Source organism: Balaenoptera physalus (genome assembly GCF_965194825.1).
Source record: "Balaenoptera physalus genome assembly, chromosome: Y".
NCBI classification, from domain to species: Eukaryota; Metazoa; Chordata; class Mammalia; order Artiodactyla; family Balaenopteridae; genus Balaenoptera; species Balaenoptera physalus.
The window spans coordinates 7,422,577-7,436,212 of record NC_138904.1 but is presented as its reverse complement, the minus strand read 5'-3'; the positions used below and the strand labels follow the sequence as shown (position 1 = coordinate 7,436,212).

Below are 13,636 nucleotides of genomic sequence, written 5' to 3'. Positions count from 1 at the left end.
GTGTGAAGCCATCTGGTCCTGGACTTTTGTTTGTTGGAAGACTTTTAATCACAGTTTCAGTTTCATTACTTGTGATTGGTCTATTCATATTTTCTGTTTCTTCCTGGTTCTGTCTTGGAAGGTTATACCTTTCTAACAATTTGAGCGTTTCTCCAGGTTGTCCATTTTATTGGCATACAGTTGCTTATAGTAGTCTCTTTTGACGCTTTGTATTTCTGTGGTGTCTGTTGTAACTTCTCCTTTTTCATTTCTAATTATATTGATTTGAGTCCTCTCCCTCTTTTTCTTGATGAGTCTGGCTAAAGGTTTATTATCAATTTTGTTTGTCTTCTCAAAGAACCTGCTTTTAGTTTTACTTTTCTCTGCTATTGTTTTGTTTCTATTTCATTTATTTCTGCTCTGATCTTTATGATTTCTTTCCTTCTACAAACTTTGGGTTTTGTTTGTTCTTTCTCTGGTTCCTTTAGGTTTAAGGTTAGATTGTTTATTTGAGATTCTTTTAGTTTCTTGAGGTGGGATTATATTGCTATAAAATTGCCTCTTAGAACTGCATTTGCTGCATCCCATACATTTTGGATGGTCATGTCTTTGTTGTCATTTGTCTCTAGGTTTTTTTTTTTTAAACTTATTTACTGTATTTATTTATTTTTGGCTGTGTTTTGTCTTCGTTGCTGTGTGTGGCCATTCTCTGTTGTGGAGAGCGGGTGCGTGGCTTTTTGGCAGTGTGTGGGCTTCTCATTGTGGTGGCTTCTCTTGCTACAGAGCACGGGCTCTAGGTGCACGGGCTTCAGTAGTTGCAGCATGTGGGCTCAGTACTTGTGGCTCACAGGCTCTAGAGCACAGGCTTAATAGTTGTGGGGCACGGGCTTAGGTGCTCTGCGGCATGTGGAATCTTCCTGGACCAGGGCTTGAACCTGTGTCCCCTGCATTGGCAGGTGGATTCTCAACTACTGCACCACCAGGGAAGCTCTCTAGGTAATTTTTGATTTCCTCTTTGATTTCTTCAGCGATCTCTTGGTTATTTAGTAACATATTGTTTAGCCTCCGTGTGTTTGTGTTATTTATGTTTTTTCCCTGTAATTTATTTCTTTATTTTTTTAATAAACTTTTCTAAACTATGACTGATTTTTTTTTTTTAAATTTTATTTATTTATTTATGGCTGTGTTGGGTCTTCGTTTCTGTGCGAGGGTTTTCTCTAGTTGTGGCGAGCGGGGGCCGCTTTTCATCGTGGTGCGCGGGCTTCTCACTATTGCGGCCTCTCTTGTTGCGGAGCACAGGCTGCAGACGCGCAGGCTCAGCAATTGTGGCTCACGGGCCTAGTCGCTCCGTGGCATGTGGGATCCTCCCAGACCAGGGCTCGAACCCGTGTCCCCTGCATTGGCAGGCAGATTCTCAACCACTGTGCCACCAGGGAAGCCCCCCTGTAACTTATTTCTAATCTCATAGCGTTGTGGTCAGAAAAGATGCCTGATGTGATTTCAGTTTTTTTTAATTTACCAAGGCTTGATTTGTGACCCAAGATGTGATCTGTCCTGGAGAATGTTCCACATGCGCTTGAGAAGAAAGTGTAATCTGCTGTTTCTGAATGGAATGTCCTATAAATATCAATTAAATCTATCTGACCTATTGTGTCATTTAAAGCTTCTGTTTCCTTATTTATTTTCATTTTGGATGTTCTGTCCACTGGTGAAAGTGAGGTGTTAAAGTCCCCCACTATTATTGTGTCACTGTCAGTTTCCTCTTTTAAAGCTGTTAGCATTTGCCTTATGTATTGAGATGCTCCTATGTTGGATGCATATATATTTATAATTGTTATATCTTCTTCTTGGATTGTTCCCTTGATCATTATGTAGTGTCCTTATTTCTCTCTTGTAACATTATTTGAAAGTCTATTTCGTCTGATACGAGTATTGCTACTCCAGGTTTCTTTTGATTTCCATTTGCATGGAATAGCTTTGTTTCCATCCCCTCACTTTCAGTCTGTGTGTGTACCTAGGTCTGAAGTGGATCTCTTGAAGACAGCATATATATGGGTCTTGTTTTTGTATCCATTCAGCAAGCTTGTGTCTTTTCGTTGGGACATTTAATCCACTCACATATAAAGTAACTATCGATATGTATTTTCCTATTATCATTTTCTTAATTGTTTTAGGTTTGTTTTTGTAGGTCCTTTTCTTCTCCTGTGTTTCCCACTTAGAGAAGTTCCTTTAGCATTTGTGGTAGAGCTCTTTGGTGGTTCTGAATTCTCTTAGCTTTTGCTTGTCTGTAAAGCTTTTGATTTCTCCATCAAATCTGAATGAGATCCTTGCCGGGTAGAGTAATCTTGGTTGTAGGTTCTTCCCTTTCATCACTTTAAGTATATCATGCCACTCTCTTCTGGCTTGTAGAGTTTTTGCTGAGAAATCAGCTGTTAACCTTATGAGAGTTTCCTTGTATGTTATTTGTCAGTTTTGTCTTGTTGCTTTTAGTAATTTTGTCTTTAATTTTTGTCAGTTTAATTACTGTGTGTCTTGGCATGTTTCTCCTTGGGTTTATCCTGCCTGGGACTCTGTACACTTCCTGGACTTGGGTGGGTATTTCCTTTCCCATGTTAGGGAAGTTTTCGACTATAATCTCTTCAGATATTTTCTCAGGCCCTTTCTGTCTCTCTTCTGCCTTGGGACCCCTATAATGTGAATGTTGGTGCATTTAATGTTGTCCCAGAGGTCTCTTAGGCTGTCTTCATTTCTTTTCTTATTTTTTTCTTTGTTCTGTTCGGCGGCAGTGAGTTCCACCATTCTGTCTTCCAGGTCACTTACCCATTCTTCTGCCTCAGTTATTCTGCTGTTGATTCCTTCTAGTGTAGTTTTCATTTCAGTTATTGTATTGTTCATCTCTGTTTGTGTGTTCTTTAATTCTTCTAGGTCTCTGTTAAACATTTCTTGCATCTTCTCGATCTTTGCCTCCATTCTTTTCCTGAGGTCCTGGATCATCTTCACTATCATTATTCTGAATTCTATTTCTGGAAGGTTGCCTATCTCCACTTCATTTAGTTGTTTTTCTGGGGTTTTATCTCGTTCCTTCATATGGTGCATAGTTTTCTACCTTTTCATTTTGTCTGCCTTTCTGTGAATGTGGTTTTTGTTGCACAGGCTGCAGGATTGTAATTATTCTTGCTTCTGCCATTTTCCCTCTTCTATTTTCAGTTTTATTGACTTTATTTTTAATTCTTAATACTTCTTATGCTCTTACAATGGATTTAATTTTCTGCTCTTCTGGATTTAATTTTGTTTTATAGTGGAAATTTAGATGATTCTTTTCTTTTTGTCATATGTGTTGATTACTGTAAATTTCCCACCAACAACTGGTTTGAGTGCATCTCACAAATTTTGAGTTTTGTGTTTTCATTTTCAAGATGGCCAGTATGGCTGAGTATTATGACCTAGGGGTGGATAAATAGCTTTATGAGTTTTGAGTAAGAACAGTTAGGTAGACCTTTTTTAGTTATATCCATGTTTATAAAGATACTGAATTTCAGTTTTTGTGAGGGGGGAAAATGTATGAGAGCTCTGAATGGATGAATGACATGCATTTATTTTTCTCTAATAGTCTATTGAGGTACAGTTTATGTACACTTTAATAAATCTATTCAAATAATAGACACACAACAAAATATATTTTGTAAATGTTTTTGTTGTATGTCTGTTGCTATAATGCCGATTTAAAAAGATTCTTCATAAGTTGCAATCCATTCCCTCTTCAGTCCCTGTCCTTGGGAACCACAAATTTGCTTTTTGTCTTTAACATTTACTTTTATGGGGATCAAAATGAACAGAATCCTACCTTTTCGTGTATGTGGTGCTTTATTATTGCATTGCATGCATATATTTTATTTTTTAATCTATTTATTAACTTAGGAATATTTGTCTTTCTGGTTTCAGTCATAAAAATTATCAGCAGTGCCAATAGGAACATTTGTATAAAAGTCTTTCTGTGAATATGTTTTTCTTTCTGTATCTTGGAGTCTGTATGAGTGGAGTCCCTGAGTCATATGATAAAATGTTTAAACTGTTTAAGGATTTTCTGAACTTATATCCAAGTGACTGAACCATTTTCATTCCTAATAGCAATGTATGAGGCCACACTTATTCCATATACTTGTCAACATGTGATATTGATAGTTTTTTATTCTAGCTGTATAATGGTTCATGATAAGGTTTAATTTATATATTTCTAGTAACTAATATTTCCATGTGCTTATTTGCAATTTTTGTATTTAAGCCTTTTTTTTAAACGATGATGATGTAAATTTCATTATGTTTTGAGTGCAAGTTCTGTTTGAGACATAGGTTTTGCAAATATATCTTTATAGTGTTTAAGTTGTATTTTCACTTTGTTAGTAATGTCTTTTAAAATGGAAAAATTTTATTTTGCTGAAGATCTTTTTTCAAAGGTTTTAAAATTTAATGTTTTTGTTATTACATATAAGAAATCTTTGCCAAAACCAAGGTTTGAAAAATTTTCTGCTGTATCCTCTTACAGAATATTTACAGTTCTATTTCACACTTCAGTTTTTTTTGAGTTAATATTTGTATATTTTGTCTGTGAATATCCAGTTATTTCAGCATAATTTATGAAAAACTTTTTTTCTTTCCAACTTGCCAACTTAGTCAGAAACTAACTTACCAAGTTTGTAAGTGTATTTTTCAGCTCTGTTTTGTTCTGCTAATCAATATTGTTTTTCTTAATAATCCTACATTGTCTTTATCACTGTAACTTTATGTTTTGGAATTTAGATGATATAGCTCTAACATTTTAGTTATTTTAAAAGTTGATTTGATTTTGTTTTTTTTGTACCTTCATATAATTTTTTGGCTCAGCATGTCAGTTTGTACCAAAAGTGCCTACTGGCATTTAGTAGGGGTTGTGTTGTATATATAAATCAAATTATTAATTTTTCTGAGCCATGAACATAGTAGCTTTCCATTTACTTAGTTCTCTTTTAATTTCTCAGCCATGTTTTTATGTGATTATGAATATGTTATATTCTTGATTTATGTTCAAATCATTTCCTTAAGGTATTTTGTAATTACTGTTGTAATTTCCTAATTTGGGATATTTAGAATTCTGTTTATTTTTCAGAATTTCAGTATTTCTGAGATTTTATTATTTTTGATACTGGTATAATTCCGTTTTGTTCAGGGAATGTATTTTGTATGATTTAATTCTTATAATTTTAGTAAGAGTGGTTTTTCTCCTAGACTGTCACGTGAACTTGAAAAGTAATGTGTTCTTTGGTATTATTAACACCAACTTGCATTGGTTACTGTTTGCACTAAATATCATTTGTCATTCCTTTACTTTCAGCATTTTTATATCTTTGAAGTTAAATGTCTCTTGCATACTACATGTAGTGGGATATTGATGTTTTTAACCAGTCTGACAGTCTTTGCTCATTGGCGGAGAGAAGGTTCAGTCTATTTGTTTTGAATGTTGTTGTTAACGTTGTCTTAATTTCTGCTTCCTCCTTTGTTCTTTGTTTTCTAGCTATGTCCCATCTGTTTTCTGATCTTCTTTTCCATATTTACTGCCTTTTTTGTGTTCAGCAAATATTTGTTGGTATATCTTTGAATTATTTAAATACAGAATAGCAGCTTTCATTTTCTGTGCCTTTGTGATTTTATTGCCATGTGTATTAATAAATGTGTGTATAAACCTAATAATGCAGTGTTTTAATTGCTTTAACATTTGTGTGTTTAAAAGAAAAAAATATGTATATATATATATATATATATATACACACACACAGTCTTTTACATCTATCAACATTTTAAAATTTCTACTGCTGTTCCTTCTTTGTGTTTCTGAGGTATTATGTAATGTCATTTGCTTTCAGCTGAATTATTTCTGTTAGTATTTTTTTAATGTTCCTTTAACTCTGTGCTTGCTGGTGACTTTTTTTAGAAATGTCTTTCTTTCACCTTTATCTTTGAAGTATACTTTCTTTTTATATAGAGTTCTCACTTACCGTTCATTTTCTTAGGAGTACTTTGAACATGTTATTCCACTGATTACTAGATTTCATGTTTTATGAGAGTCTTGTTTATGAGATCATTTTACCTTTTAATATGATGTCATTTTCTTTGCTGCCTCTGGATTTTCTCTTTGTAGCTTTTAGCAGTTTTATTATGATGTGTTAGGTGCAGTTATTGTGTTTACAGTATTTAGTATTTTTCTGAACTTTTTTGTAACAATGTTTTTCATCAATATAAGTGTTCTGCTTTGGGTTCTTCATAAATTGTGTTTGGGAGTCTGTTCTTTTATACTTAGCCATTTTTTACTTGATAACTGGTCATTTTTAATCTCTACTAGCCTTTCTGTTTTCTCTTTCTGACCTTTTAAAAACTCCATCTTAGTAACTTCCTCGTTGAGGGCTGTCATCTGAAATTTGTAGCCATTATCTTTTGTTTTTATATTTAAATTTTAATGACTTTCCCCTTTGTACATAATAGATTAGTGGTCTGCTAATTATTAGGGCCTGTGTTGTGTTTACAGTCCTTCAGTTGAATATTGACTGTCAGTTCAGGAATACATTGAAAGTTGCAGTTAGTTCTCAGGTTTTCCCTTTGCTTTACTGTACCATAGATTCCCTTGAAAAGAATTTATCAGCTTAAAATACTTTGATTTATAGCTAGAGGAGTAATAAAATTGTTAGTTTTTAAGCTGGCTGCTTATTTTCTAATTATTTCATTTGTCAGTCAGTTTTGATGATCATGAATGAACTTTTGATTTCCCTACACACATCCATTTTTAATGTGTCCAATGTGAAAGTGGTTAGTGTATAGACAATATTTCTGATTAAAAATTAGTTCAGGGCTTCCCTGGTGGCGCAGTGGTTGAGAATCCGCCTGCCAACGCAGGGGACACGGGTTCGGGCCCTGGTCTGGGAAGATCCCACATGCCGCGGGGCAACTGGGCCCGTGAGCCACAACTGCTGAGCCTGCGCGTCTGGAGCCTGTGCTCCGCAACAAGAGAGGCCGCGACAGTGAGAGGGCCCGCGCACCGCGATGAAGAGTGGCCCCCACTCGCCACAACTAGAGAAAGCCCTTGCACAGAAACGAAGACCCAACACAGCCAAAAATTAATAAATAAAATAAAATAAATTATAAAAAAAAAAATTAGTTCAAGGTGTTTTAAATGGTAAAACTTGATACTGGATTTTCAAACTCGGCCTGATGTCAAATTTTAAGTAGATGATTGAAAGTGACATGTATTTATAACTTGTGAGTTCATTTTTTATTAATTTTCAGGTTATTACTGTGACACATTTCATTTCACAATGAAGAAAAAGGCTTTTAGCCTTGTTATGGAACTAATTACTATCTCAGGAAGTAGCAGTTCTAAAATTTTCTCTAGGGCTCTGAGGTACCTCTTAATATGGAGTTTTCAGTAAGAAATATATTAGTGTATTACAATATTTCTAACTTCAGAGAAGTTACTAGTTTTCATGTTCTGTTGTTTGTCTGGAAACTATTAAATTATTCTTTTACTGTTCCCATAACTTTAATTAGTATTGCTGGTAATTATTTTTTTAGTTACTTTGTCAATAAAATATAATGAGAATCTTCTTAAGGCAGTTTATGCCATCAAGGATAAATTTCAGGTAAAAATAGCTTGATTTTTGTTCTGTGAAATATCTTTTCTCTGGTTTCAAACTTTTATTAATTTTGAAAAACTGCCTTATCACAATGTTTTAATAGGATCAATATATTCTCTTAATTGTGTGAATTTTAGGAAAAGTACTATCCTTCAGTCAAGTGCAGTGGGTACACTGAACTTAGAATGTCTTTTAGGATTGTGGGGTGTCAGAGTATGAGGATGGAAATCTGTATAAGTTATTCCTTGGAATAAATTCATACATTTTATGTTTTGCTTCTTTGAGGATCGCTCCTAGATCTATGTTATAGGTTCAGTGGTAATTTTAAAGGATTAATAAATATACTTTCTATGTTTAACATAATGCATTGTAGATTGGTTTATTTAGTCTGTGTTCATGGCTTTAATTGGTAATGACCATATGCATGGTTTTCCATATCTAAATTTACTCATAAATTTCTCTTAAGATGAAAATGTAAGTATCTGAAGTGAATAATAAAAATTCTCAAAAACTTAATGTGAAGAAACACATTGCCACGCTAATAAATGAAATCTTTTAAGCAGCCCAGTTATATAATTTTACCTAAAGATTACTAACCACTTCAATCAGCAGATTATGGAAACTTTCAAAAACAACTGTTAGGATTTTGGTTATATTATGTTTCACAATTTAGTTGTTTAGTTTGTTTGCTTTCCTTTTATTTAAAATTTTTAACCCTCAGTATTGTTGTTTGTATACATTGGGAGTTTGCATACTATTCAGTTGAAACCCACAACATTGGGTTTTTAAAGTCTTCTTTCTTTTTTTTTAGGGGCTTCACAAAGGTCAGAGTTCACATTTAGCAGGATCTAATGATGAACAACCTTCACTTTCCACTGGTCCTGCCCAGTATCTCCAGGCGGTTAGCACTAGTATTCAGAAACAGACTGGACATAGAACGCTGCCTAGCAGTTCAACACAGGGAACTGCTTTCAATCACCTCTCCTCTCATATTGCTACCTCAGGTGGACAACGAGGCATTACCTTTACCAAAGAGAGCACATCTTCAGGAAGTAGATCTTCAGTGCCTGAAATAAGCAGGCACACTGGAGACACACTTAATGGCTGTGCTGGTGTCAAGGGACTTTCTAATCATGTTCAGCAGTTGATGGCAGAACCTGTTTGCAATCCAAACCATGGAGATTCTACATCACCAAATTTAATTTCATGCAATCCTCAGATCTCTACCTTGTTGGTTGGAAAAGGCAGTGACAGTATGGTGATTGGAGCTTGTGACAAAGTCAATAATATTCACCCAGAAAGTCATGCAAAGACTAATACTTCTGTTGCCTCTTCACCCTCTTCAGTCATTTCTACCACAACACCTTCTCCAAAATCCACTGAGCAGACAACCACACATGGTATTACCGGCCTTAACAGTCCTCACATTAGTTTACAAACAATTAATGGAGAAGGGCTAGAGAACTCACAGAGCTCTAATAAAACAGACCTGCCTACAATTAGCCACAAAACTGATCATCAGATCATACCATCAGTGTCTGTGTCCATATACTCAAATTCCACAGAAGTTCTGAAGGCATGCAGGTTAGTATGGGAAAGTGTATCACAAAGGGAAAATAGTTGACTCCTGACTTGATCAGAAAACTGAAATAATACTTGATTTTATAAGAAATAAAAATTATGTAAAAGGTGATAATATAGTCACTTGTCCAAAATAACTTTCATATCTAACTTTGTTATACCTCAATATTATGGTTTTATCGTATCAGTGTGTCACATGTGAAAAGCATTTTTCTACAACCTGCTTTCTCTGAGAGGCATGTCTGTAGCATTACTGATCTGTTATCGGAATTGTTATTGTCTTCTCTGTGATTGACCTTACTCTGGGGATTGAAACCAGAGAATGGGTTAAATTATACTTGGTAGAAAACAGCAAAGCCTGGGAAACCTTACTGTTTGTTTTCTTTCTGGTAACATTTTGTGTGACTCTAGAAGAAGTTATAAACTAAGCAGGAGGGACAAGAGAAAGGAAGAAAGGATTGAGAAATGTTAATACACTACCTGGGAAGAGAAGCCATATTCTGCTACTCTTAGAAGAATGGGCCTCAAAAATTGATTTCTTAATTGGTTTTATTGCCTTCACACAAAAAAGAAGACTCAAAGAATGAGGAACACTTTCTTTGATATTGTGAAACTGTAGATTTCCACATTCTACAGATTCAAATCCACCTTTTTTGAAAACAGCTCTATTGAGATATAATTCACATACCTCATAATTTGTCCCTTTGAAATGTACAATGCAGTGGTTTTTAGTGTTTGTTCAGATGTGTGCCAACCGTCACCACAGTGAATTTTTCAGCACCTGTTATACGATTTTTAAAGTAGAGTTTTTATTCTGTTCATATTAAACACAAAATCTAATCTAAAATCATAAATTACTTTATTTCTCACAGTTACTCATAAATGTTCTGTGTAGGAAAATAAAACCTGTATGAAGGTTTGTTAGAATGCCACGGGTAATGCTTCTGTACAGTTTTCTAGAACATAACATTTGAAATTTGAATAATAATATACTAAGTTTTAAAAAGGTCTTTCTAATTAAGATTGAAATGAAATAAAATAGAAAATATATACCATTAACTATGTAACCTAAAGATTATTTAATCTACCTTGACTATTTTATTTAATGCAGGTTTTGAATTTCAAATGTAAAAAATATTCTTGATTAATGACTATCTCTTCCTGAGACTAGGAGGTTTTATGTCTCTTCTGTATTGCTGAAACTAAAACATGTTTAGATTTTTGAGGAACTGAAGATTATTTTATTAGAAGGCATCACCAGTCAACCATTGAGTGTTACTGACAAAATTCTAAACTGAAAGAAGACTTTTAAATATTTATATAGATTGTACTTGCACTTACCTGGGGTAGAGTAATAGAGAAATGGAAATAATTACTATTTTGTGAAAATATAATTAAAATTAAGAAGTTTTTGACTTTCATTGTGGATTAAATTTTAATCTTCTCACCTTATATTGGAAATGTATGTAAACACCTAATTCAGGCTAACATTCTTAATTTTTGCCTCAGAAATTAGTAAAAGGACTTTTGCCTTATTACTGCAGATGTGTAAATTTATTTTTATAAGTTGCAAATAACTTTAAAATGCCATAGATTCCTATGGATGCCTGGTTTTTCCAGTAGATATGCCTACCAGTTTACTAGTGAAGGGATATATAACCTTTCACCATCTCCCCAACAATTATAAAGCTAAGAACAAAGAATAGAAAAGAAAGGATGGAGGAAAGAGAATAAAAGGACAGGTTCTGAAAATTGAGGATAAAATTATTATCCAGTTTAGAGAAAGAGCCAAGACAGCAAATGATAACTGTCCTATGGGGACCAGTTGTGTTAACTGATAGTGGTGTGTTCTTCGCAGGACTCAGCATTCAGATTAGTTCAAAGAATCATAAGTGTGAGAGTATAATCTCACTGATAAGAAACTTATTGAGGAAAATATCTAAATTGTATATGAGTTATCTGTAGAGCACCTTTCATTTTTTTGTATTTAAATGTTGTATTTAAAGTAAGATATTTTAAAGTAAGATATTTAAAAAATAATTTTTATATAGTAGTACATTTCTGCAATAATGAGGTACCCGTAGCCTTTCCCACTTCTGTTTTTTTCCCAACTTCATTTCTTTCCTTGTTAGATTTTTATGGTAAAAAGTTTCTCTTGAAGAGCAATGGAGTCAGGGACTTCTCTGGTGGTCCAGTGGTTAAGACCTCACCTTCCAATGCGGGGGTTGCAGATTCAAGCAAGCCCTGGTCAGGGAGCTAAGATCCCACATCCCTCTCGGCCAAAAAAACCCAAAACATAAAACAGAATCAATATTGTAACAAATTCAATAAAGACTTTAAAAAATAATCCACATTAAAAAAAAATGCAGTCATACCTATTTAGAAGTTAATCTGTTTTCTGTTATCCACAGCCCTATCCTTATGCATTAAGGTTGATAGATATTTTAACAGAGGAAAAACACGGTTCCTTTATTTTCAAAAACATATCAGTTCTTTTTGGTAAATATCTGTGTAATTGAACTATTGAGCAGTTTTCTCTTTTGTCTACATTTCTCACAAGTTTTTTAAGTATTGTTAAAATTTTAAACTGCTGTTGTTTCATTCCTTTTTGTTGCATTTATCGCATCTTTGCTTCTGTTAAGATTTTAGATTTTAAAATGTAATTTCAGCATTTCAAGTGATTGGTTAGTTTTGGCTCCCTTGATCATGCTTCATCTCCACCCACCCCCCCCCCACCCCACACCCCCGTTTTCAAATCTGTTTTTACTTTCCATTACTTGACTTTTCTATATATTCATACTTTATTCTGTTACAGGACCATAAAATCCATACAGGCAGAATTATACTGGCTGTCACTTCCTGTCACTGTGTCTCATTTTTCATATAGAGTATGTTAAATAAGCTTATAAAATTTTTTCAAACACAAATACTTGATCCATATGTTAGGGTATTCTAAAATATTTATATTAAATTGTATCATATCTCTGTCTCTGGAAAACAAGTTTTTGTAATCAAACTGAATCATTTCATGGAAAATACACAGTGACAGATACGTAATTCAGCATTGAAACCGATTCCTTTTATTGTACAGAGATAATTGAGTCTTACTGCACTGGCCTAACAAGGGTACTTGAATTTTTTCCTCTGTTAGCTTCAGACATGTATTTTTGTTGTAAGCAACAGTTCTGTGGATTTTATAAATTAGGATCAATTCTGTTTTTAAATTTATAAACTTTAAACACACGGGTCATTATGACTTGTGGACAGATAATAAAACCTAGATGCTGATTTAGCATTTAAACTTAATTGGTGGTTAAGTATAAAATTTTAATGTAATTCATATTTATAAATTCTTTTCTTTAAAAATAGAGAAATCTGCATTTTCAGTCTAATTCATAACTATAAACCCCATCCAAGGGAAATCCCTGGCTGTCCAGTGGTTAGGATACCGCAGTTTCACTGCCAAGGTCCTGGGTTTGACCCCTGGTCAGGGAAGCAACCCAGGACGCAGGCACACAGGGCTCAGCCAGGGGGAAAAAAAAATCACAACTCTTTGTTTTTAAAAAATAGGTTTTACACACATGGAAGCTGTTTATTATGGCATTTCAAAGTTGATAACTACTCCATTTGAAACTTTAGTTTTCATTAGTCCTACCAAAATATCCTGACTTTCAGGCTTTTCTTCCCTTTAGCAAAAGTAAAGCTAAACAAGGAATGGTTATTTTGCTTCAACCTCTGTAATTGTATAATTTGAAGATTTTAAATGTAATTTTTTTTTCAGAAATACGGTTATTTGTTCTGAAGAAATACAGTGTATATTTATTTCAGTTTCCAAAGTAGAGCTTTTGGATTCTTATCCAAAATTTAATATTTTTAAGAGCTGTTTTCCTTGTGTATTTTAATTCATTGATTAGTTTTTACTTTCAGTGATTGAATATGACAACTTGAATGATTTCAGAAGCTTAACAGGTTTCTGTATTGTTTTCTGAGTTTAAAATTTTAAGAATTTAAAAATATCCCCATAATGGGTTTATATTAAAAAGAGAGTTAGAGTTTGGAAGCAATATTCTTACATTTAAAGAATTTATAACTTACCAAATATGATACCTTTCAATGAATGAAAAAAATAATTCAGATACCATCACGTAATAATTTATACAATGTGAGAATGTTTAGTGACTATACAAATCACTTCAAAAATTATTATAGTCTGTAACTATAGTAGACTGGATTCTTGCTTAATCTTAGGGAGCTGCACAGAAAATCAGTTTTGATAATAAAAAACAAATGGGCTTCCTAGATTTGAAAGTAGTCACAAAGGTAATCTGGATATATGATGTAGGAAAAGAGACAAATACTGCTGTGAAATTATTGGTAGTTAAAATATTTTGGTTCAAGTTATTTTTTTAACATTAAAT

At 33.6% G+C, this 13,636-nt stretch overlaps 1 protein-coding gene across 29 annotated transcripts in view; it reads left to right on the top strand.

Moving 5' to 3' along the window:
• LOC309653428 (lysine-specific demethylase 6A-like) overlaps nt 1-13,636 on the top strand; it is a 164,280-nt gene that overhangs the window by 111,219 nt on the left and 39,425 nt on the right. For all 29 annotated transcript variants that reach the window (XR_014259154.1, XR_014259155.1, XR_014259156.1 and 26 more), the window contains one exon: nt 8,449-9,221. Coding sequence is in view for 25 of the 29 variants with exons in the window: in XM_082448076.1 (XP_082304202.1) it covers nt 8,449-9,221 (773 nt within the window). In the remaining 4 variants the exon portion in view is untranslated. The remainder of the gene's footprint in view (nt 1-8,448; nt 9,222-13,636) is intronic.